This window comes from Physeter macrocephalus, chromosome 14 (assembly GCF_002837175.3).
Source record: "Physeter macrocephalus isolate SW-GA chromosome 14, ASM283717v5, whole genome shotgun sequence".
NCBI classification, from domain to species: domain Eukaryota; kingdom Metazoa; phylum Chordata; class Mammalia; order Artiodactyla; family Physeteridae; genus Physeter; species Physeter macrocephalus.
This window is the reverse complement of record NC_041227.1, coordinates 24,440,719-24,465,388: the sequence shown is the minus strand read 5'-3', so window position 1 is coordinate 24,465,388 and position 24,670 is coordinate 24,440,719. Positions and strand designations below refer to the sequence as shown.

Sequence of the window (24,670 nt, the reverse complement as noted above, 5' to 3'; positions counted from 1 at the left end):
CAGGGAAGTCCCTGGTAGACTTGTAGCTTGGTTGATTATCCGTGCGTGTCTCTTTTAACATGTTGACCTGTTAGAAAGAGGTATGTGCAAATGCAACAGAAAGTAAAATGCAACAGGGAAAGTGAAGGTAGCCCATAAATTCTGTGATTTGTAACCTAAATGATAATTTATATTAATAATATTTGAAAAAATTGGATTATAATTTCTTTATAGCTTTGCCGCTTGTTGTATTCAGTTAATATATTTGCCATGATGGTATTGATACATACAGGCACACTTTATTCTCCACCACTACCCCCACCCCTCCCGGGGCTCCTTGAGAGTCTGAAGTGTCGATTAGTCTTATTAATTGCCTCATTATCACCACACTATCTTCCAGAAGTTGTGCAGGCATTTAGTTTATTGTTATTTGGGAATGGATAAGAAAGGATACCAAAAATCTGAACCAGCTGATTACCATCCTCATCACCCGAGGACCCAGGTCTGCTGAATAAAGTGCAAGGTGATGCATTTTTTCCTTCTTTATCCTCCTTTAAAGAAATTTCAGACGTACAGAAAAATTGGAGTACTACACTGACCACCCCACCTATCTTGCTTTCTTCCTAATTGTTATAAGTTTGCCGCATTTGCTTTATCCCTCTCTACATATGTATGCTTTTTTCCTCAGGACCATTTAAAAGTGTTCAACTAGTACTTCATCCTTGCATATCTTAGATTGTATGTCTTAGGAGCAAGGACATTATCCTACATAATAACCACAATACCATTGTTATAGTCAAGAAACTTAATGATACAGCAGTATATAATATATAGTCCATATTCAGTTTTTTTCTAGTTCTAAAAATATTCTTTATGGCTTTATTTATTTATTTATTTTTGGCTGCGTTGGGTCTTCATTGCTGCGCGCAGGCTTTCTCTAGTTGTGGCGAGCGGGGGCTACTCTTAGTTGCGGTGTGCGGGCTTCTCATTGAGGTGGCTTCTCTTGTTGCGGAGCATGGGCTCTAGATGCGCAGGCTCAGTAGTTGTGGTGAGCGGGGGCTACTCTTCGTTGTGGTGTGCGGGCTTCTCATTGTGGTGGCTTCTCTTGTTGTGGAGCACGGGCTCTAGGCACGCAGGCTTCAGTAGTTGTGGCACGTGGGCTCAGTAGTTGTGGCTCACGGGCTCTAGCGCGCAGGCTTAGTAGTTGTGGCTCGCGGGCTCTAGGCGCGCGGGCTTCAGTAGTTGTGGCGCATGGGCTTAGTTGCTCTGCCGCGTGTGGGATCTTCCCAGACCAGGGCTCAAACCCTCATCCCCTGCATTGGCAGGTGGGTTCTTAACCACTGTGCCACCAGGGAAGTCCTGTGGCATTTTTTTGGTCTGTTTTTCTCATGTGTTAAGGAGAAGCATGTGCAGGATGGCTTGGTATTTTTCTCTCCACTGCTTGGAAATCTCTTCTAGTGGGCCATCAAGGTCAGAAACCATGTGGTTTCACTACTTAGTTGAAAATAGGAGTTTTTTCAGTTCTGAATACATTTGTGTGGCCTTATCTATGGTTACCAAAGCTTAACTGATAAGCTGGAGTCTTTGGGGGCATGCCACAGGGTTCCTTTTCTGATAAAAGTTGTTCTGGGTAATGCCATGGTACATTTGACACTTTATATGTAGATGCTTGCATCAGGCCTTAGAATTAGTCCTCAGGGATGTGTGGGATAGATGAAATCTATCCATGCTTTGAATTCTTGTTTTGAATTGCTTTTCTTAAGCTTTTCCTGAAGTCAGCTGTCAGTGTCCATCATTGCCTGGTTAGAGGTGGGATTTATATTGTTTTTTACACTTGGAATTTCCCATCCTTGTAAAACCAGTGAGAGCTCCTTTGTAGTGTTCTACATTTTTATGACTTTCATGCTGAACTACTTTGCTTTTGTGACTAGGTGTTTGTGTCATTGGTGAGTTTAACCTGGGTTGTGAGTGGTCATTGCAGCGCTCACTGTCAGTCATGACTGCAGTCATCTGAACATTGTTCAGTTTTATTGTGGAATGATGCTCAAGTCAAGGTGTCGTGGCCATTTGCACTTTATTATACCTCATGTAGTGATACAGGGCTCAGCCTTAGGGGGTCCTTTAATTCAATTAACGAGTCCAGTTGAATCTTCTTAATATGTAGAATATATATTTTTAAAGTATTAAAAAATCTTCCTGGTAAAAAAATAAATGACTACACTTAAAGTATCCATCCATTAAAATTCACTGTTAGCAAATAAAAGAAAAGCAAATGGAGGATGAGAGGGAGGTAATTTTTGCAGTTTCACAATGTTATTTATAGATCTACAATTAAATTTTTCACATACAACTCCACTCTTGCAGTGATTCCAGAACTATTTATATTACCATTAAATACTGAGGAGACTTCCATACAGTCAAATCATAGAGTCTGTCATTTGCAAGGCAGTACCAGAATCCATTTTGATTTTTGATAGGTGCGCATCAAGCAAAGTGGGCTTCTAAAAATGCAAGTCATATCAGCCACTAACCTGCTTGGCCCTTGCCTACCTCTCTGATCTCTCCTGGCACCTTCTCCTTGGTCATTATACTTAGCCACCCTGGCCTTCATTCACTCTGTTTCTCAAAGGCCCCAAACTTATGTCACCTCAGAGCCCTTGCACTTGCTAGCCCCTCTGTCTGGAAAGCTCTGGAGTAACTTCTTGTCATTTGGTTGTTAGTCCAAAAGTATCTTCTCAGTGAGACTTTCTCTGACGGTAGTTCCAGTTCCACAACATTATGAGGGTTTTGGTTGTTTCACAGCCCTACCTTGTTTGTTTGGTTACTTGGTTATCATTAGCCTCCCTCCACTTGAATGTCAGTGCAGGGACTTGGTTTTCACTGTATCTCCTGTGTCTGGCAAATAGTACATAATGTAATAAATATTGGCTGAATGGAAAGTAGAAGATAGCATCATCAATATCTTAAACCAACTAGTTCGCCTTGTAGTCTACCTTTCTTTTATATGTTTTATTATAGAATATGCGTATTCTGGGTTATTTTTTCTTCTCAGCAAGGCAACTTCTAAGAACCCTTTTTTTTTTTCTTGCTCTCTTTAGAGCAATTCTACGTTAATCTGTGAAAGAATCTGCTGACGCTAGAAATAAACCTTGGGACTTCCCCAGTGGTCCAGTGGTTGAAACTCCACGCTTCCAGTGCAGGGGGCGTGGGTTTGATCCCTAGTTGGGGAACTAAGATCTCACATGCCATGCGTGGTGTGGCAAAAAAGAAAAAAAAGAAGTCTTTCCCAGGCTGTGGCCATAATGTGGTTCTTCTAATTGCTGAAGGCAGAAGCTGAGCCATTCGAAACAGTTTGAATGTTTTAGGTATCTTTTAGGTATCATGTTATTCTTTTTAGTTTTGAACTTTGGTCATCATCTTTGTTAGAAAAAAGAATTTCTTCTTTCATATGAAATGGTAGTGACGTTTTTAGATGATGTCTTTTATAGTCCGTGTTAGCTTTATCAAATATATGATCTTTTTAGTGCGTAGAATCCTAGAATTTTAGTGTGGAAGGGGCTCTCATATCATCCGGTTCATTTGCATTTTGCAGGTAGAAAACTGAACTTCTAACAGATTAGGTTTACCCATGACCATGTGTCCTTGCAACAGATGCATTTGGCCAAGTTGGGACTAGAACCCACGGCCCTACCTTTTGAGTTTGGTTTCTTTTCAATACGCCAATTCAGAATAAAGAGTTTTTCTTCAGGTTTTAGGATCTTTGGTTACTTCATCTTTTTGAAGCGTCTTACGAGTTTCTTGCTATTTCTCAGAATGTTAGTTTTATTCTCGTAATGAAAATTCTTATAATTGTTAAGCAAAAGTAGCTTTTCATATCCTTAGATGTGTACTCTTCAGTTATGGGTGGTTGGTTTGAATTTCTGCCCTCTGCATTAATCATTTTGGCATTTCTGATCGTGGTTGTTCTTTTCTGTACCAGAGTGAGTGGTATATGGTGGTAGTAAGAGCACTGGAGTCAGCTTGAGGTCTGGGGTCCAGCATAGTGCCTCAGGTCCTATGGAATATCTCCATTTATACTTCTTTGTCTCTAACACTGAGAAGTTGAAATAGATTGGTCGTTTAAATGCTTCAGGTGTAAAACCATTTATATCATGAAATGGAGCTGCATGATGTAGATGACTGTGAAACTGCTCTGGTTGAAACAAGCATGAAGACCCCGCTTCTCCATCTCGCGTGGATTCTGCCTTTCCGCACCCAAGGCATCTTTCCCAGACCCAGGAGCTCTGTTGAAAACCTCCTAGAGTGAAAATTCAGTGAAGATCCTTCCTGTGCTCACATTTTAGCATCTAGACTATTTTGTGTGAAAAGTAAGTCGGCCCTGGATATTTTTCTTTCCTGTTCTTTTGTGATGCATTTGGTATTTACTGGATGCTGACTGTTTTATTACAAACCCTTTCCCACTCTGTACTGCATAGAAGACCTACTTAGTAGAGCAGTACCATTTACTCTGGTTAATGGTAGCAGTAGTTTGGTCTTGATGGAGGCTTTGACCCATCAGTTGGTAAAAGTTACCTTATTGGAGTAATTCTCAAGGGCCTCCTGGATCCACCTTTGAAAAATGGGGTATTCTGTTGTCTGACAGGATATTCAGCAAGCTCAGGGAGAAAAGAGAACTTGATTGTTAATGGAGCCCTGGTCAGACTCTGGTTTGCCTAAGAGGTGAGCAGCCTTTTGTCCTGCTACCTCCTGAAGTTCAAACCCTGTAAGAATGAAGTGGTAAATGATAAAGGTCAGGGAACAGAGGTTTGGAAAGCACTACCACTGGAATTATTTTTTGTAGCTCAGAGGAGTGGGCAGGGTGATCATTTCAAGGTTTCTAAAGCAGTATATATATTTTTAACAAAAAGGTTATAAACATTTTTTAAGTGTGATTTTAAAGCATCAGGGTTCTAGGAAAATGAGGAGCTTGTATGTGCTTCAGGCTTCCTTGGGACTGTGTGAAAAAAATGCTTAAACTTTTCTGTGGTCAGCCAGTATGAAAACTGCGTTTGATCTCTTCTCAATCCTTCATATCAGACTTTTTGGGAGGGTTGTTTGAGGAACTTGTTTAGTGTAAGAAAGTTGCTTCTTATTCTAGTTTAGATAATCTGGTAGAAAAGATGGAAACTAATGCTTAATTGAGTGCTAACTATATTCCAGACAGGCATCATACTGCTCACATTGGTCTTTGGAAACATAAATATGTTTCCTACTCCTGTACTAATGGGGGAAACAGCCTGAGCGAGTTTAAGTAAATGCTATGAAGTCACGTTTTTGGTTATTTGAGAGGTTGGTATTTAACACACCAAGGACGGGTCAGGATATTCTAAGTTTCTACCAAATGAGTTGGCTCTCAGATATGTGAGATGCATACTCAAGGTTCTGAAAGAATAACTTCAAATTCTTTGTGCATCATGAGGCAGGAGAAGAATAGGGAGCCAAAAAAGATGTCTGTTTTCTTCTGGAAGATGCTGTCTTCTTCTATTCAGTTGTACTAGATGGGCTTTGAAATGTGTGCCTTTCAGTCAGGTAATCCTTTTGTTTTAGTTATCTCTTTAGCTCTTTATGCCAGCTTTTCTTTGGTAAATTAACTCCTGACAATTCTTTTAAAACTACTTTTTTTTTTTTTGGTCTGCATTTCCACTGCCACCTTGTAAGTTATCCTTGTATGCTACCTACTGAAATAACTCCTGCCTGGTCTACTTGCTTTCACTTTTGCCTCCTTAGAATCCAGTTTGCTCTTTTGTAATCCACAAAGCAGCCAGAGGGGTTTTTTAAAAAACAATTTGATCATGACACATTTCTATTTGGTTCAAGTCTGTGGTTTCCTATGGTGTTTACCAAAAAATCCAAACCTTGCTCAGCCACACTGCCCTTCTTTCAGTTCTTTGAATTCCTTAAGCTCTTTCCGGTTTTAGGGTCTCCTGTTTGGAACTCTCTTCTCTCCACTTCTGCCTGGCTCAACTTAATGGGTATCAACTTAAATCTCAGTCCCTTAGAGGAGCCTTCTCTCTAAATTGGGTTTTCCTGTTGTGCCCTGAACTTTACTTCTTTTCACTTACAACTTTATAATTATATAATTATTTGGGTGATTGTTTGATGTCTCTCCTGACCAGGTCTTAGGGCAGAGAATCTGTATTATTTTGTTCTGGGCTATATCCTCAGCATCTATCATAGTAGGTGCTTAAAAATGTTTGTTAGATAAATGCAGTGGAAAAAGCATAGAAGGAGGTTGTTATGACTTGATTGGTAGCAGTTCTCTATGCCAAACAGTAGAATTGGTTCAGAATAGTAATTGTTAGTATTAAAATTGAAACATGTACAGAATGTTTATCAGGATCTCTTTTTCAGGGAATGGGGTGTTTGAAAACCTCCAAAGTGTAAGCTTTGTTTTCTCAAAAGAAAGAAAAAGTAATGTCCAGTTTTCCCTTTGAAATCTAGTGCCGTATTGATTCCTGATATTCTGTGTTTGCCTGCCTTCTTTTTGCTATTGCCTCTCCCTGAAAACGTTTAGGATCTTACTTCCATGATTATATGCTTTAGTGTGGGTCTTTTTTAACTCCGCATGTCTTATTCAAGTGTCTGATGATTTTTGGTTGAGGGCTATTCTTGACTCTTAAATATTAGCAGGAAATTCAGTGTATTGTGGTTTTGTGGCTTCACTTGTCTCCTGCAGCATTAGGTAGTGGTTGTCACTTAGATGTATGGTACTGGAGTAGGGGTGTCCATCTCCTCCTAATGTAGACTTAGCAATTCCCACGTTCTCAATTCCATACCTCATCCTTGTCTGACATGTACCTGGTTTAAGTTCTGAGCCTGTCTGGAATTTAGGGGATGAATCTGCTTGGGTCTTTTCAGTATCTCCTAGATTACTGTAGTAGCTTCCTAACTGGTCTCCTTATTTTGCTCTTGTCACCCTCCTCAACACTGGAGCCAGGAAATTTTTTTAAAAGTTCAGTCAGGGGCTTCTCTGGTGGCGCAGTGGTTGGGAGTCTGCCTGCCGGTGCAGGGGATGCGGGTTCGTGCCCCGGTCCGGGAGGATCCCGCATGCCGCGGAGCGGCTGGGCCCGTGAGCCATGGCCGCTGAGCCTGTGCGTCCGGAGCCTGTGCTCCGCAACGGGAGAGGCCACAGCGGTGGGAGGCCCGCGTACCGCAAAAAAAAAAAAAAAAAAAAGTTCAGTCAGACTGTGTCATTCCTCCCACCCCGCTTCACTCAGGGTAAAGGCCAAAATCCTTAGAGTTGCTTGCAGTGCCCTTTCGCCATCTTCCTCCCACCCTCACTCCCATCTCTCTTCCTCTTACTCTCTCCCCTTGTTCACTCTGCTTGACAAACACAGTGGCTTCTTTGGTGATCCTTTAACATGCTGTCGCTATTCGTCTCCGGGATTTTGCCCGTGCTGCTTCAGCTGTCTGCAGTGCTTTCCCCCAAACACCTTCATGCCTCGCTCCCCCACCTCCTTCAAGTCTGTGCTCGAATTGCACCCTGATGCCTCCACATTGCATAGCTCTCCCAGTCCCCCTGTTCTCTGCCTTGTTTTTTTTCTTGGTATTTATCACTGTGTGATATACCATATTATATATGTTTTGTTTATTGTTATTGTATGTCTCCTTTGACTAGAACTAGTCCTCTAGGTGAGGAGTTTTTAATTTTAGTTAATGCCTCTTCAGCCCCTAGGAAAAAAGTAGGTACTCAGTAAGTATTTGTGTGAGTAAATGAATCATAGTTTATTTCTTTTAATTTGGTAATATAGTGAATTAATTCAGTAGAATTTTTTCCAGTGCTCAAGCATCCTTGTATTCCTAGGATAAATGTCACTTTGACATGGTTTTCTTTTAAATAACACGTCATTGGATTTAGAGTATGAATAATTTATTTAGGATTCTTACATCTGTATTCATAAGTGACCGATCTGATATTTTGATTTCAAACCTTGCCGTGTTTTGGTATTAAAACATGCTGTTCTGTTTTCCCTCCATTGATTCTTTTTTTTTTTTTTTTTTTTTTTTTTTTTTTTTTTTTTTTTTTTTGCGGTACGCGGGCCTCTCACTGTTGTGGCCTCTTCCGTTGTGGAGCACAGGCTCCGGATGCACAGGCTCAGCAGCCATGGCTCACGGGCCCAGCCGCTCCGTGGCATGTGGGATCTTCCCAGACCGGGGCACGAACCCGCGTCCCCTGCATCGGCAGGCGGACTCTCAACCACTGTACCACCAGGGAAGCCCCGTTGATTCTTTGCAGTAGTCTCTTTAAGACAGAGGTGATTTGGTTTTTTTGGTAGAACATGCCTATGAAGCCTAGTGGGTGTGATGTGTCTTACTTTGAGAATATGTTGTTTTTCACTTTTTAAAATTGTGAAATATATAAACTATACAAAAGAGAATATATGCAAATTTTGTTATTTTAGATAATAGTAACTAAGAAATAAACTGCACACTCCTGTATCCACCAGCCAGCTCAAGAACAGAACATCCTCTGCACTCTTTGAAACCTCTGCGCATATCCCTTTCTGTCCCTGTGGAAGATAACGACTATTCTAATTTTCATATTAATCATTACCTTGCTTTTATTTCCAGGTTTACCCACATGTGTATGTATCGCTGAACATGCTTTAAAAATACCTTTATGTGAATGGAATCACATTGTATGTATTTTTCTCTCACTTGCTGCTTTTGTGCTTATCATTCTGAGCTTGATGTGTGTTGGTGCCTTTAATTGAAATACATCATATTTTCTGCTATATGCTGTCTTATGGTTTGAATATTCTTTGATTTCTTTGTCCATTCTGCTCTTGGTGTGCATTTGGGTTGTTTCTAGTTCTTGCTGTAACAAACACTGCTGCATTGAATACTCTTGTACGTCTCTTGGCGCATGTGTGCGATAGCTTCCCTAGGGGTGTATACATTGCTAAGAATGGGACTGACCAGGAGGTTTTGCAGCTAATCATCATGACTAGGTAGTACAGCTGTTTTTCATATGTAATCGTATGAATTTGTAAAGTAATTGTATGAATTTACATTGCTTTCATAGTACATGAGAATTCCTGTTGTTCCACAGCCCGAGTATTGTGGGTGTAAAGTAGTATTTTTGTTCTGTTTTTAAATTATGGTATCATTTACCTACAGTAAAATTCACCCGTTTTGATGTACTAGTGTACAGTGTACTAGTGTACAGTTCTGAGGGTTTTTTTTTTAATTCTTTTTTTTTTTAAGTTCACATTTGTTTTGACATTTTATTTGGCATTTTAACAGTGCTATTTAAAGGTATGCCATACGTGTCTTGAATGCAGTTGCTCCAGTAAATGCTTTTGCTAAAACATGCTTCTCCCTCCCCTAAAAATTCAGTTTTACATTTATGTACAGTAAAATTCACCCTTTTCCGGTTATAGTCCTTTGAGTTTTGACAGACACAGATGTGTAACTGCCACCATAATTAAGGTATAGAACAGTTCCATCACGCCAGAAACTACCCCCTTGCTTTTTTGTAGTCAGTTCCTCTCCCGACCTCAGCTTCTGGCCAGCCATTGATTTGTTTTCTATCCTTGCAGTTATGCCTTTTCCAGAATGTCATATAAATGGATTTATACATTATGTAGCCTTTTGAGTCTGGCTTCCTTCACTTAGTGTGAGGTATCTGAGATTTAGCTATCTTGTAATATACAGTATAGTTCCCCCTTACCCGAGGTTTCACTTTCTGCAGTTTCAGTAACTGGTGGTCAACTGCAGTCTGAAAATATTAAATGGAAAATTCCAGAAGTCAACAATTCATAAGTATTAAATTGCACACTGTACTGAGTAGTGTGATGAAATCTTGAGCCATCCTGTGCTGTCCCGCCCGTGATCACCAACCATCGACATCATCTCCTCCTGGCATCCAGCCACTGATGTTGTCATGGCTCAGTGATCTAAGATTACCTGAAGCAGATGATCTTCCTCTTGAAGAAGGTCAGTAGTAGCCTAACACTACGTCACAATGCCTACATCATTCACCTCACTTCATCTCATCATGTAAGCTTTTTTCACCTCATATCATCACAGGAAGAAGGGTGAGTAGTACAGTACAGTAAGGTAATTTTTAGACAGAGACCACATCTACATAACTCTTACTATAGTTCTATTTTATTATTGTTGTTGTTAATCTCTTACTGTGCCTGACTTATAAACTTTATCATTGGTGTGTATGTACAGGAAAAAACATAGTATATATATAGAGTCTGGTACTATCTCGGTTTCAGGCTTCCACTGGGGGTCTTGGAACGTATTCCCCATGGATAAGGGGGGACTACTGTATATCAATAATTTGTTCCTTTTTAGTGCTGAATAATATCCCATTGTATGGATCTACCATGTTTTGCTTATCCATTCCTCAGCTGATGGACGTTTGGATTGTTTTCTTCTTTGGACTACTAAGAGTAGTGCTATGAATATTTGTAGACAAGTCTTGTGATAAACGTTTTAATTCCTCTTGAGTAGATGCCTAGGAGTGGAATTGCTGAGTTGTGTTGTAATTACTGTTTACTTTTCTAAGAAACAGCCAACCTGTTTTCCAAAGTGGCTGTATAATCTTACATTCAAGTTTTTTGTTCTTTAGTAAATTTTTTTCTTTTTTCCCCCGGCAATATTATTTTTTCCCTGAAGTCTATTTTGTTATTGATATAGCCCATCCAACTATCTTATAATTAGTTTTTGCATGGTATATTTTTTCCATCCTTTTGCTGTTAACCTGTCTATGTCTTTCATGTTTAAGGTTTCTTTATATTTTTAGTTGGATCTTATTTATTTTTATCCAGTCTAATAATTTCTACCTTTTAATTAGGATGCTTGGACCATGTACATTTAGTGTAATTACTAATAAGGTTGGATTAAGCCTTCCATCTAGCTCTTTGTTTTCTCTTTGTCCTAGTTTCCTTTTTTCTTTTCCTGCCTTCTTTTGGATTGAGTATTTTTATTTTTTATTCATATTTCTTTGAGACATTTATTTATTAAAAATTTTTTTATTGAAGTATAGTTGATTTACAGTGTTTCAGGTGTACAGCAAAGTGATTCAGCTATATATATACATATATATACATTCTTTTTTTAATGTTATATACATATATCTATTGTTTTTCAGATTCTTTTCCATTATAGGTTATTACAGGATATTGAATATAGTTCCCTGTGCTATGCAGTAGGCCCTTGTTTATCTATCTTATATATAGTAGTGTATATCTGTTAATCCCAAATTCCTAATTTATCCCTCCCCCCCACACCTTACCCCTGGATTGAGTATTTTTAATATTCCCTTTTATCATCACTGTTAGCTTATTAACTGTATCTGTTTTTCCGCAGAGGTTGCTTTATTATTTACAAAATGCATCTTTAACTTCTCACAGACTACCTTTAAATAGTATTATACATTTCACGTAAAATGTAGCATCCTTGTGATGCTGTTCTTCCATTTACCCCCTCCTAGTCTTTGTGCTATTCTTTTCATACTTTCTACTTCTATATAGGTTATACACTTCGCAAAGCATTACTACTTTTGCTTTAAACAGTTCTTGTAAAGAAATTTTAAAATGGGGGGAAAAGTCTTATTTTACCCACATATTTACCATTTCTAGTATTCTTCATTTCTTTGTGGAGGTCCAGGTTTCCATTTGTTACTGTTTTCCTTCCTTCTGAAGAACTTTCTTTAACAGTACTGTGGTGCAGATATGCTGTGACAGATTCTCTCAGCTTTTCCTTGTTTGACAACGTCTTTATTTTGCCTTGAAGGCTATTTTATCTAGATACATTGAAAGGTCCCCCCCACCCTACCCAGCATTTTAAAGATGCCAATCCTTTGTTTTCTGGTTTGTATAGTTTCTGATGAAAAGTTTGTGGTAATTCTTATATGTGTCCCTCTTTTTTCTGTTGCAGGTTTGAAGATTTTTTTCTGTATTATAGGTTTTGACAATTTGATTATGAGGTACCATGGTGAACTTCTCAGATCTGTGGGTCAAATTTGAAATATTTTCAGCCATGTTTTCTTTAATTTTTTTTTCTTGTCATCCTGTTTCTTCTGGAATGACATGTGTGTTTGACCACTTTATATTATACCACAGGTCACTGATGCTCTGTTAATTTTTTCAAATCTTTTGTTTCTGTGCTTCATTTTGAATACTTTCTGTTGCTACTGATCTTTTCTCCTGCAGTATCTAATTTGCTTTTAATCTGATCCAGTGAATTTTTCATTACAGATAATGTATTTTTCATCATTAGAAATTCCATTTTTTTCTTATTTTATATCTTCCTTTTTTCTCATTGTGTTCACTCTTTTAATCCTTGATCATAGTGCATGCATTTATAGTAGCTGTTTTAAGTCTTTGTCTACTAATTCCATCTCTGTCATTTCTGGGTCTTTTGCTGTTGACTCTTCTGCTTGTGAGTCATGTTTTCCTGCTTCTTGGCATATCTAATAGTTTTTGTTTGGATGCTGACAATGTGAATTTTACAGTGGTCAGTGATACAGTCTATCTTCCTTTGAAGAGTGTTGGGCTTTATTTTGGCAAGTCATTAGGTTACTCCCTTTGGATTAGTTTACTCCCTTTGAGGCTTGTTTTTAAGCTTTGTTAGGGCAGGTCAGACTAGCCTTTTCTCTAAGGATGATTTTACTCTCCTACTAAGATACTTCCCTTCTGGGGTCTCTACCAAATGCCTCCGATGGTTAAAAGTGTCCCTCCACTCTGACTAGTTGTTAACTCCTAAGTCTCTAGGCCTTCTGTTTGGCGGAATTACCTCTGGGAATTACTCAGCCATTCATTGCCCAGCCTAATGGAATTTCACCGTATACATATGCAGAGACCCTATGCAGATTTTTCTGCAAAGCTTCCTTCTCTCTGGAATTCTGTTGTGCAACCTCAAGCCATTTTAGCGAACCAGAACTTTGATTCCTGTCTCAGCTCAGGAAACTGCTGTGCTCTGCTTGAGATGCCCCATGTGTGTGTGTGTGTGTGTGTGTGTGTGTGTGTGTGTGTGTGTGTTTAAGATAAACTGTTTCATGTGTTCTTGTTGATAATTCCAATTCAAATTCAAGACTATAGGTTTTTTGCTTGACCTTTTTCAGTTTTACATGTATACCTCCTTACGTGGAAATTCTGGTTCCCAGTGAAACCACATAATTACTCATTTGCTTTTTCCAATAATCTCAGAATAACAATACCAGCACTACCACCACCAATATGAATAAAGGGTTTTTGTTGTTGTTGTTGGCCTTAGGTATATCTTACTAGGGATTTAACACATCACTGCAATTTTAAAATCACTTGGAAGAATTCATTTGTGTGGTTATGCCATCAGCTTGATACACAGTTTGGTTTATTAGCTTTACCTGCTTTTAGAGATTGCATTTATAAATTTTAATTTTGCTTTATAATGATGTAAAATATTTATGTATGGTTAAATACACAGCACAGTGTTCATTTAATGAATTCTGTCTCCTTTCCATTCTCCTTTACCTGCTGCTTTTCCCTGTGGGTAAGCATTTTATTTTATTTATTTTTTGTTATTTTCCTTCCTTTTCGGAAGTATAAACAATATATTTGTATCCTCCTTTTTTAGAATGGCATCATTACACACTTTTCCCCACTTTTTTTTTTTTACTTGACAGTATGTCCAGGAGATCACATGGCCATATTATAGAGCTATTCATTGTTCCTCTTGACAGACGTTTAGCACTGTATTTTGTGGATTTACCATTGTCAGTAATAATCGAAGTGTGATCCACAGACTGCTCTCAGTTTGTGAACTATCGTTCCTATCTGTGATGAGCTAAGTACAGAAATTTGGAATGTTTAGAAACTTTTATTGCAATTTGACATTGCCACAACACCTGAGTATGATTGGTGGACTCATCCCCACTCTAGAACAGTGTATAGATCAGCTTGGGTGTTTTCAGGCTTGCACGGTGAGTCACGTGGACTAGTCCTGTGCAGTAGGACCACATATTGGTCTTTGATGGGTTGAGGGAAAAAACCAAAACTGGTCCTTTAACCCAGATAGATTGAGAAGGAGTGTATCTACTCTGTGTACCCTTTTGGTGTACCTGGCGCCACAGGTTTCGACATGTGTACTTTAAAAATATTTCTTCAGTTCTAAATATTTCGAGATTTCTATTATGAAATCTTACTTAATTCATGAATTAAAGTGGTTTTTTATAAGTTTACAAATATATTTATTGTGTTTCCCTCCTCCCATTTTATTAAATCAGTGTCAAAGAAGTGGTATGTGTGTTTTGGATTCTGTTGAGACTTCTGGCTTAATATTATGGTCAGTTTTTTAAGTGTTTTAGCTGTGCTTTAACAGTATATATTTTTTTACTTACCTATTTTCTGTATTAGTATTCTATCTACTTTCTGTCTCTATGACTTTGACTACTCTGGTACCTCATATAAGTGGAATCATACAGTATTTATCCTTTTGTGACTGGCTTATTTCACTTAGCATAATGTCTTCAGGGTTCATCCATGTTGCAGTGTGAACTCGCTTTTAAAATTCCTCTTTTTTACCCTCTAAATAACTAAAAAAGTTATTTATTCTTTTTCTATCATATAGGTTACCTTTATGTTTTTCACCATGAATACTGCCAGCCTAAACTGAATATCTTATCTTTCCTCATAAACGATAATTGGGTTTTCAAGTGTTTTAATTCTCAATGTTTCATCTTTCCCATGCTCTTCTCTAGTTCCACCTTACTTTTAGCTCTCTCAAAGACAGGCATTTAAAAATGTTTAAAAGTTAGTATTTATGTTGAGATATTCCAAATTTATTGGATTACCATTGCTTCTTGCATCCCATTCCTTCATTCTATGTTTCCTTTCTTTTGTATTAATGTACATCATTTATCTAGCACTTCCAATTTGGATCTGTAAGTAATAAACTACCTTTCTGTATCTTAAGGCCTCTTTGTTTTTACTCTTAGATGGCATTTTACTTGTGTAATGATTTGTAGTTAACTGTTATTTTCCCTCATAGGAAGATGTCATTCCCTTGTTTTCTGGCATCCATTGTTGCATTTGAGAAGTCTGGTGTCCACTGCTAGTTTATAATCATTCTTTTCTTTTGGTTGCTTTTACTACTTTTTGCTTGTCTTTATTGTTCTGCAGTTTTGCTATAGTGTATATTTGAGTAAATTACCCTGGCAATCTGAAAACTCATATGTTCAATTTTGGTCAGTATGTCTTTGAATATAATCTTTCTTGCTTCCTCTTCTGTTGTTGATATTTATTGATATTTCACCATGTTAAAACTTCTCATTCTGTCTTCCATACTTTCATATTTTCCATCTCTATCTTTTTGTGCTACATTCTGTGAGATTATTTCAGATCAAGAATATGGTTTACTAATTCTTTAGTTTTGACTGAGCATTCAGCTTTATAGTCACATTTTTTTTTTTTTTTTTTGTGGTACGCGGGCCTCTCACTGCTGTGGCCTCTCCCTCTGCGGAGCACAGGCTCCGGACGCGCAGGCTCAGCGGCCATGGCCCACGGGCCCAGCCGCTCCGCGGCACATGGGATCCTCCCAGACCGGGGCACGAACCCGCGTCCCCTGCATCGGCAGGCGGACTTTCAACCACTGCGCCACCAGGGAAGCCCTATAGTCACGTTTTTATATCTAGATTTTTTACCTGATTCTTTTTGAAATTTGTGTATTCTTATTCTATCCTGTTCTTGTCTTGTGGTTTTTCTTTCTGTACATTTTAAAAATAATTATTTAAAAGCCTCTTTATTCTATTTTACTTAGATCTGGAGGCCTGAGTTTGCCTATTTGTTGTCTCTGCTGAAAATCCTTCCTGTCTTTGAGGGCTCATTTCTTTATATAGTTTTTAATTTTGACTTATAGGTTTATCATCTGTGGGATTTGTGTTTTTATGTGAGTCAAGTTGTGGAGGTGTCCCTGTAAGAAAGTTTGGAGCTTCTGCTGAACCTGGCAGGTGTCTGTAGTGTGATTCCTGTGGTTAGGCTAATTTCTTGGCTTGGCGTTCCTGGACTGCTTGGGTACAGTGATTTTTGGAACTCATACTTGTGATAATGGGGTTTCATTTTCTCAGAGGTGACTTTTTCACCTCTTGGCTTCTGGCATATGGCATACTTCTTTTTCATGGACTGGAAATGGGAGTTCATGTTATTCCTGTGTAGTTCTTTTGTGGCTTTTGGTATTTTATGCATTTGACTCATTTTCAGTTTCTTGTCTCTTAGTTTCTTTCAGGCATTAAAACACCTGTCCCAAGCCCTAAGCCCTGTGTCTGGTTTTAGTAGCCCTATGAGTTATTTGGCCTTGTAGCTTGTTTCTAGCATCAGGGAATTTCCCTTTCTTGCTTTTGGGCCTGCCTATGTGTATGTGTTATATTTTGCACAGTTTTTCTGTGTATTTGGATTGGGAAACGAGTGTTGCTGTGTCAGGCCTGTCTGCCATAGTAACTGGAAGATCCGTGACACATTTGCTCACTTGCAGTTACATCCTGTAAAACAGGTGTAACTCACTAAAACATAGAAGTTTCTGAATTCTGTCAGAATGGTGCTACTAGTGATGCAGCTGTGGTGTCACTGAGATTATTTCACCTCACTCACAAAGCACTGTGTCAGACTGCAGGATATATCAGTTGACATCATTAATGGGCCCTTTATAGTTTGATTGATCAGAGTGCTTTTGATTGCCTTGTGTTGCAGTGCAGTTCTTTCTCATCAGCTGTTCTTATGGAAGAGAATTGCTGCAGTGGCCCAGTGTTGTTTTCTGAATTTAGATATATCTTGGGATAGACCTCAACTTTTCTTTTAGTGATCTACTCCGTGCCACGCAGCATGTGGGATCTTAGTTCCCCAACCAGGGATAGAACCCACGCTCCCTGCAATAGAAGCACGGAGTCTTAACACTGGTCTGCCAGGGAAGGTCCCTAGTGATCTAATCTCCAGCTATCACAGCTGAATGGGCAGATGCCCAGGTTTCTGTCTGTTATTCAAGAACTCCAGATCTGCACACCCAAAAGGACATTTCCATGCAAAGATTCCACCGGTATCACAGATTCACCTTTCTCTTCATCTAGTGTCCTCTTACTGACATCCCAAGTCATCCTTCCTGTTATGTTTCCTGTTTCTGTCTACACCCTCACTGTCTTCTCAATAACCCAGACTCAAAGCCTGAGTTACTCCTGACTTCTTTTTCTTCTTCTACATGCAGTCAGCTGCTAGATCACGTTACCACTTTCTTATAGTAATCCTGTCTTGTCTCCTACCATGACAGAATCAAGGTATATATTCTAGATCACAGTCTCTCATTATCTCTCCTAATATTCCTCTCTGATCAGTCTGTTTATCTTATCTTTAGCTCAGACCAGTCTCTCACCTTATCCTCCTTTCTCATCCTAAACTTTTGGTGAAGTTCCACAAAATGTCCTGTTTGTGGCTGTTTGTGTGTGGTGGGGATATTTTTCCTTTAGGCATATTAGGACATAACTAGGAAAAGAACCAGAAATGTATTTCCCGTTTTTGTTCTGTTTTAAACAAGTTAGTGAGTCATTAGGAAATTGTGTCTGTGGTGGTCAGGGAGTAGGGGAAAGGCTGATTCTAGAGACTGGACTTTTAGTCATTAACTAATAGGATGACGTAGAATAAATTACTTATATTCTTTGAGCCTCAGTTTCATCATCTATAATATGAGGGTTGGGGACTTCCCTGGTGGCACAGTGGTTAAGAACCCGCCTGCCAATGCGGGGGACACAGGTTCAGTACCTGGTCTGGGAAGATCCCACATGCTGCGGAGCAACTAAGCGCTGATTCTAGAGACTGGACTTTTAGTCATTAACTAATAGGATGACGTAGAATAAATTACTTATATTCTTTGAGCCTCAGTTTCATCATCTATAATATGAGGGTTGGGGACTTCCCTGGTGGCACAGTGGTTAAGAACCCGCCTGCCAATGCGGGGGACACAGGTTCAGTACCTGGTCTGGGAAGATCCCACATGCTGCGGAGCAACTAAGCCCGTGCGCCACAACTACTGAGCCTGCGCTCTAGAGCCCGCAAGCCACAACGACTGAGCCCACGTGCCACAACTACTGAAGCCCGGATACCTAGAGCCTGTGCTCCGCAACAAGAGAAGCCACCGCAATGAGAAACCTGTGCACCGCAACAAAGAGTAGCCCCCGCTCGCTGCAACTAGAGAAAGCCCGCACACGGCAACGAAGGCCCAACGCAGCCAAAAATAAAACAAATAAATTTATAAAAAAATAAAAAATATAATATGGGGGTTGAATTAGGTGATTATATTATAGTCAGCATTTATTGAGCTCTTAATTTGTTCCAGGAACTGGGTTAACAGTATTTTCCTGTGTTGTTACTTTTAAAAAAACTTTTTATTTGGAAATAATTCTCAACTCACAGAAAAGTTGCAAGGATAAAATAAATAGAACAAAAACATCCTTATTCCATATACCCAGATTCATCTGTTGTTAACATTTAATATTTGTTAGCAATGGAAATATTTGCATCTATGTTCATGAAGTGTATTGAACTGTAGTTTTCTTTTCACGTGAGAGTAGTGCTGTTCTTACAGAATGAATTAGTGTCTTAATTTGTTTGGGTTGTTATAACAAAATACCACAGACTGGGTAGTTTATAAACAACAGAAATTTATTTCTCACCGTTTCAGAAGCTAGAAGATCAGGGTGCCAGCATGGTAGGGTGAGGGCCCTCTTCTGAGTTGCAGACTTCTTTTTTTCTTTTTGGCCATGCCACGCAGCTTGCGGGATCTTAGTTCTCCAACCAGGGATTGAACCTGTGCCCCGCTGCACTGGAAGCACGAGTCTTAACCACTGGGAAGTCCCCCGAGTCTCAGACTTCTTATTGTACCCTCACATGGTTGAAGGGGCTAGGGAGCTCTGTGGGATCTCTTTTCTAAGAGTGCTAACCCCATTCATGAGGCCACTAATAATCCACCTCATGACCTAATCACTCAAAGTCCCACCTTCTAACACTATTACATTGGGTGTAAGGATTCCAACGTTTGAATTTGGAAGGGGTTACGGGGGACACATTCTGACTATAGCAATTGGGAACTATCTTTTCCTTTTAGATTTTTCTGAAAGAGTTTTTATAGAATTGGTATTTTTTCTTCCTTAAATAGAATTCACCTATGGAGCCATCTGAACTTGGAGATTTTTAATTATAAATTCAATTTCTTCTATAGATACAGAGCTGTTAAGGTTATCTATTTCTTCCTGGGTGAGTTTTAGTAGTTTGTGTCCATTTCATCCAAATTGTCAAAATTATTTTCATAAGGATATTCATAATATTTCTTTATTAGCCGTTTAATATTTGTAGAATCTGTAATAATGTCACTGATCTCTTCCTGATATTGGTAATTTGTGTTTTCTGTGTTTACCTTATTAGTCTGGCTAGTGTTTCATCAGTTTTAGTAATTATCTCAAAAATCAGGTTTTGGTTTCTTTGACTCTGTTGTTTTTCTGTTTTCTGTTTTGTTGATCTCTGCTCTTGTTTTTATTATTTTCTTTCTTACCCTTGATTTGGGTTTAATTTGCTCCCTTCTCCTTCCATTTTTCTCATGAGGGAAGCTGAGGTATTTATTTGAGACCTTTCCTCTTTTCCAAGTTAAGCATTTAATCTATACAACAAAATTGGATGTGTTTTTGTTTTTATTCAGCTCAAAATATCTTTCTAATTTTTCTGTTGCTTCTTTAAATTTTTGGTTATTTAGAAGTTGATATTTAGTTTCTGTGTATTTGGGGGAATATCCAGAGATCTTTCTGGTTTTGTTTTTTAATGTAATTCTGTTGTGATAAGAGAACATACCTTATATGATTTGAACCCTTTTAAATTTCTTGAGGCTTGTTTTTTGGCCCAGAGTACAGTCTGTCTGGGTAAATGTTCCATGTGTACTTGAAAACAATGTGTATTCTGCTGTTGTGAGGTGGTGTGTTCTGTAAATGTTGATTTAGCTTGTTGGTGGATAGCATTTTTCAAATCTACATATATTCTTACTGATTTTCTATCAACTTATTCTAGCAGTTATAATTATATATAGGGAGGGGATGTTGAAATCTCTAATTGTGGATTTGTGTGTTTCTTTTAGTTTTATCAGTTTTTACTTCATGTATTTAAAAATTCACTTTAGAAGGTACAGAAACATTTAGGTTCCTCTTGATAACTGACTCCTCTGTCATTTTGAAATGATCATCTTTATTCCTGCTAATATTCTCTGCCCCAAAATCTACTTTATCTCATAGTAATATAGTCAATCCTGCTTTCTTTTGATTAGTGTTTGCACAGTATATATTTTTTCCTTTTTTTATAGTTAGACAATAATTTATTGTAGAACGAATAATACAGTTAGAAAACCAGAAACTATTTTTTATTTATTTATTTATTTATTTTTTTGCGGTACGCGGGCCTCTCACTGTTAAGGCCTCTCCCGTTGTGGAGCACAGGCTCCAGATGCGCAGGCTCAGGGGATCTCCCCGGACCGGGGCACGAACCCGTGTCCCCTGCATCGGCAGGCGGACTCTCAACCACTGCGCCACCAGGGAAGCCCTCCAATTTTGAAGGAAGTTCTACTGTGGGTAAAATGCTGTCAAATAGCATACCTGCTATGGAGAAATTATTCATGAAAGAGTCATTCGATGTGGCATATTTTATTTTATTGTCTTATTTTAAGAAATTGCAACGGCCACCCCAGTCTTCAACAGCCACCATCCTGACCAGTCAGTAGCCATCAGCATTGAGGTGAGACCCTCCACCAGCAAAAAGATCATGACTCGATGAAGGCTTAGGTGATGGTTAGCATTTTTTAGCAATAAAGCTTTTTAATTTTTATTTATTTATTTTTAAACAATTTTTTTAAATTAATTACTTTATTTTTGGCTGCGCCGGGTCTTCGCTGCTGTGCGCGGGCCCTTTCCAGTTTCGGCAAGCGGGGGCCACTCCCCGCCACGGTGCGTGAGCCTCTCACCGCAATGGCCCCCTCCCATTGCAGAGCATGGGCTCCAGGCGTGTGGGCCTCAGCAGTTGTCGCATGCGGGCTCAGCAGTTGTGGCTTGCGGGCTCCAGACCACAGGCTCAGCAGCTGTGGCACATGGGCTCAGTTGCTCCGAGGCATGCCGGATCCTTCCGGACCAGGGATCGAACCCATGTCCCCCTGCATTGGTAGGTGGATTCTTAACCACTGTGCCACCAGGGAAGTCCAGTAAAGCTTTTTAAAATTAAGGTATGCACATTGTTATTTTAGACATAACGCTGTCATGCACTTAATAGACTACAGTGTAGTGTAAACATAACTTACATGCACTGGGAAACCAAAAACTTGGTGTGATTTGCTTTATTGCGATAATCACTTCATTGCAGTGGTCTGGAACTGAACCCAAACTCACAGTATCTCCAAGGTTTGCTTGTGATAACTTTTTGTAGAGTCTTCAGTAGTCCTACCATGTGTCATTTTTGGATCTGTTTCTATTTATTTTTCTTGTCATTATGGGTTAAATTTCTCTGGTTTGTATTCTTAATAATTTTTTTATTGGATACCAGACGTGAATTTAACTTTGGGTCCTGGATATTTTTGTATTCATGTTAATATATATTTTTAAGTTTTATTTAGTTTTGGCTGCATTGGGTCTTCGTTGCTGCACACAGGCTTTCTCTAGTTGCGGTGAGCAGGGGCTACTCTTCCTCGCAGTGCACGGGCTTCTCATTGTGGTGGCTTCTCTTGTTGTGGAACATGGGCTCTAGGCGCGCGGGCTTCAGTAGTTGTGGCTCATGGGCTCTAGAGCACAGGCTCAGTAGTTGGGGCGCACAGGCTTAGTTGCTCTGCGGCATGTGGAATCTTCCCGGACCACGGCTCGAACCCGTGACCCCTGCATTGGCAGGCGGATTCTTAACCACTGCTCCACCAGGGTAGTCCCCATGTTAATATTTTTGAGCTTTGTTCTGAAATGCCGGTAAAGTTGCTTGGAAATGTATCCTTTTGGGTCTTGCTTTTAAGCTGTGTTAGGTGGAGTTTATCCTTCCTGTGTTTATTTTTATAAAGATACACAGATATATGTTTTCTGATTTCCTTTTCTTTCTTTTACAAAAATGGCCTATATGTGTTCTTTTCATTCATTCTTCCTTCATGCTCATAACTGTCTTTTTCCTTACAGTTCTAATATTCTTACTCAGACAGTAATTACCCCTGGCCTAACTATTGCATTCGTCTCTTAATTAGTGCTCTAGTTTTCAGACTCTTTCCATCTCTAATGTGGTGTTCCAGTTGCTGTTGGAATGATTCTAAAGTACAACTCTGATAATGCCACTGCACTGCTTTTCAGTGCCTACAGCAGTGGGATTCACATTTTTTTTTTTATTATTTCCCCAATGGTAATAAAAAAAAAAATACTGAGTTCACATCCTCAGTGTGTGTATGTATATATTGGTTTATTTATACATCATATATATGTACTATTAGACGTAAGCATATGTTCTTTTATAATAAGTCCATTGTGAAATACACCCTAAAACAAATTTTAAAGTATTTTAAAATTATGCTATATTTTGAAAATAAATAGTTAACATTAGAGTGAAATTATTAAATGGCAGAAGGTATGTTTCAACTAGTCTTATCTCATTTTGAATGTTTGGGCTAACATCTTTTGGAGCATGATTTGCTCGTTGTTGACTTTATCGTGTAACATACCTGATGAAGAGTTTATATACTTGCTATAAAATTGTCAGCTCCTCTGTTTTCTTAGTGTCCCTTGTACTTGCATTAACAGTATTACCTCAAAACTGCCTTTTCTTTATGGTAATGTTAGTAAGCCTGGTTAAAATTAGATAAAGTCTGTTAATCTACCTAACTGTGCATATGAAACATGCTGAAAAGAATTTCAGAATACTGAATGTGATGTAGCAATTGAGAAAGGGCAGCTGTGTCATTCCACATACTAAATGGGTAAAGCTTAATTTCGTGTTCTGTCTTTGGATTAAAAATATATGTAGGAGGCTTCCCTGGTGGCACAGTGGTTGGGAGTCCGCCTGCCGATGCGGGGGACACGGGTTCGTGCCCCGGTCCGGGAAGATCCCACATGCCGCTGAGCGGCGGGGCCTGTGAGCCATGGCCTCGGAGCCTGTGCTCCGCAACGGGAGAGGCCACAACAGTGAGAGGCCCGCGTACCGGAAAAAAAAAAAAAAAAAAAAAAATCCTAATAATTCATGCCTTTCTATAATCTCTTTCTTGGGCATGGGAGTGAGATTTGCAATTGGCTTCTCACCAATAGAATATGGCAAAGGTGAAGAGAGTTTACAGATGTATTTAAGATCTCTAGTCAGTTACCTCAGAGAGCTGTTATCTTGAGTTGGCCTGACCCAATTGGGGAAGCCCTTTAAAAGAGGACCTGGAGGTCAGAGATGGGAGAAGTAAGCTGCTATATTGTGAGAGGGCCACACGGCAAGAACTGCAGAGGTCCCTAGGAGCTGAGTGAAAGATCCAGATGACAGCCAGCAAGAAGGTGACCTTAACTCTGCACCACAAGAAATTTTCTGCCAATAACCACATGATCTTGGAAAAGGACACTGAGCTCCAGAAAAGAAAGCAGTTTTGTTGACATCTCAATTTGAAACTTACGAGCCCCTGAGCAGAGAACCCAGCTAAACCATGCCCAGATTCCTCACCCCTGAAAATTGAGATAATAAATGTGTGTTGTTTTAAGCTACTAAGTTTGTGACAGTTTGTTATACAACAGTAGAAAACTAATATACTTGATGTCTAGGATGGCCTTAGTGTAATTTTATCTTTTCCAGAATGGAATAGAATCATACAGAAAGCCTTTTGAGATTGGCTTTTTTCACTCAGCATAACACCTGAGGTTTATCGAAGTTGTTATGTATATCAACACTTCCATTTTATTGTTTGATAAGTATTCCACTTTATGGACAATCATAGGTTGTTAGTCATTCTTATACTGAAGAACATTTGGATTGTTACCTGTTTGGGGCTGTTACAAATAAAACTACTGTGAAATTTTCATGCAGGTTGCAGTGTGAAAACATTTTTATTTCTTTGGGATAAATCTGTGAGTGGAATTGCCAGGTCATATATGCTGTGTGTGTGTGTGTGTGTGTGTGTGTTTTCACTGTTCTCATCAGTTTATTTTATTTTATTTATTTTTTAATTGGAGTAAAATTGCTTTACAATGTTGTGTTAGTTTCTGCTGTACAATGGAGTGAATCAGCTATATGTATATGTACCTCTCCTCCCTCTTGGACCTCCCCTACGCCATCCCACCCATCTAGGTCATCACAGAGCATTGAGCTGAGCTCCCTGTGCTGCTATATATGTGTTTAACTCTATAGGAAACCGCCACACTATTTTCCAGATTGGTAGTACCATTTTTTGTTCTCACTAGCAATGTATGTGTGTGAGTTGTTCTGCTTTCTCATTAGCACTTGATATTGTTGGTGTTTTTCCTTTTATCCATTCATAGTAGAATCTCATATGGCCTTTAATTTGCATTTCCCTTATGGCTCATTATGTTGAATATCTTCCCTTATGTTCCATCTGAGTATTTTTTTTTTTTGGTGCAGTTTATGTTCATGTCTTTTGTCCAGTTTCTAATTGGATTGTTTTCTTATTGTTGACTGTAAAGTGTTCTAGATAG

General features: G+C 39.0%; 1 protein-coding gene across 4 annotated transcripts in view; it reads left to right on the top strand.

The window, feature by feature from the left end:
- ASXL1 (ASXL transcriptional regulator 1) overlaps positions 1 to 24,670 on the top strand; it is a 61,152-nt gene that overhangs the window by 10,120 nt on the left and 26,362 nt on the right. Inside the window, exon 4 of one of the 4 annotated variants that reach the window (XM_055089869.1) lies at positions 8,590 to 8,734. The exons of the other annotated variants lie outside the window; for them this stretch is intronic. Within the exon in view, the coding sequence (XP_054945844.1) occupies positions 8,590 to 8,628 (39 nt within the window). The 3' untranslated portion in view covers positions 8,629 to 8,734. Of the gene's footprint in view, positions 1 to 8,589; positions 8,735 to 24,670 lie in introns of those variants that run through there. 4 annotated transcript variants of the gene reach the window in all.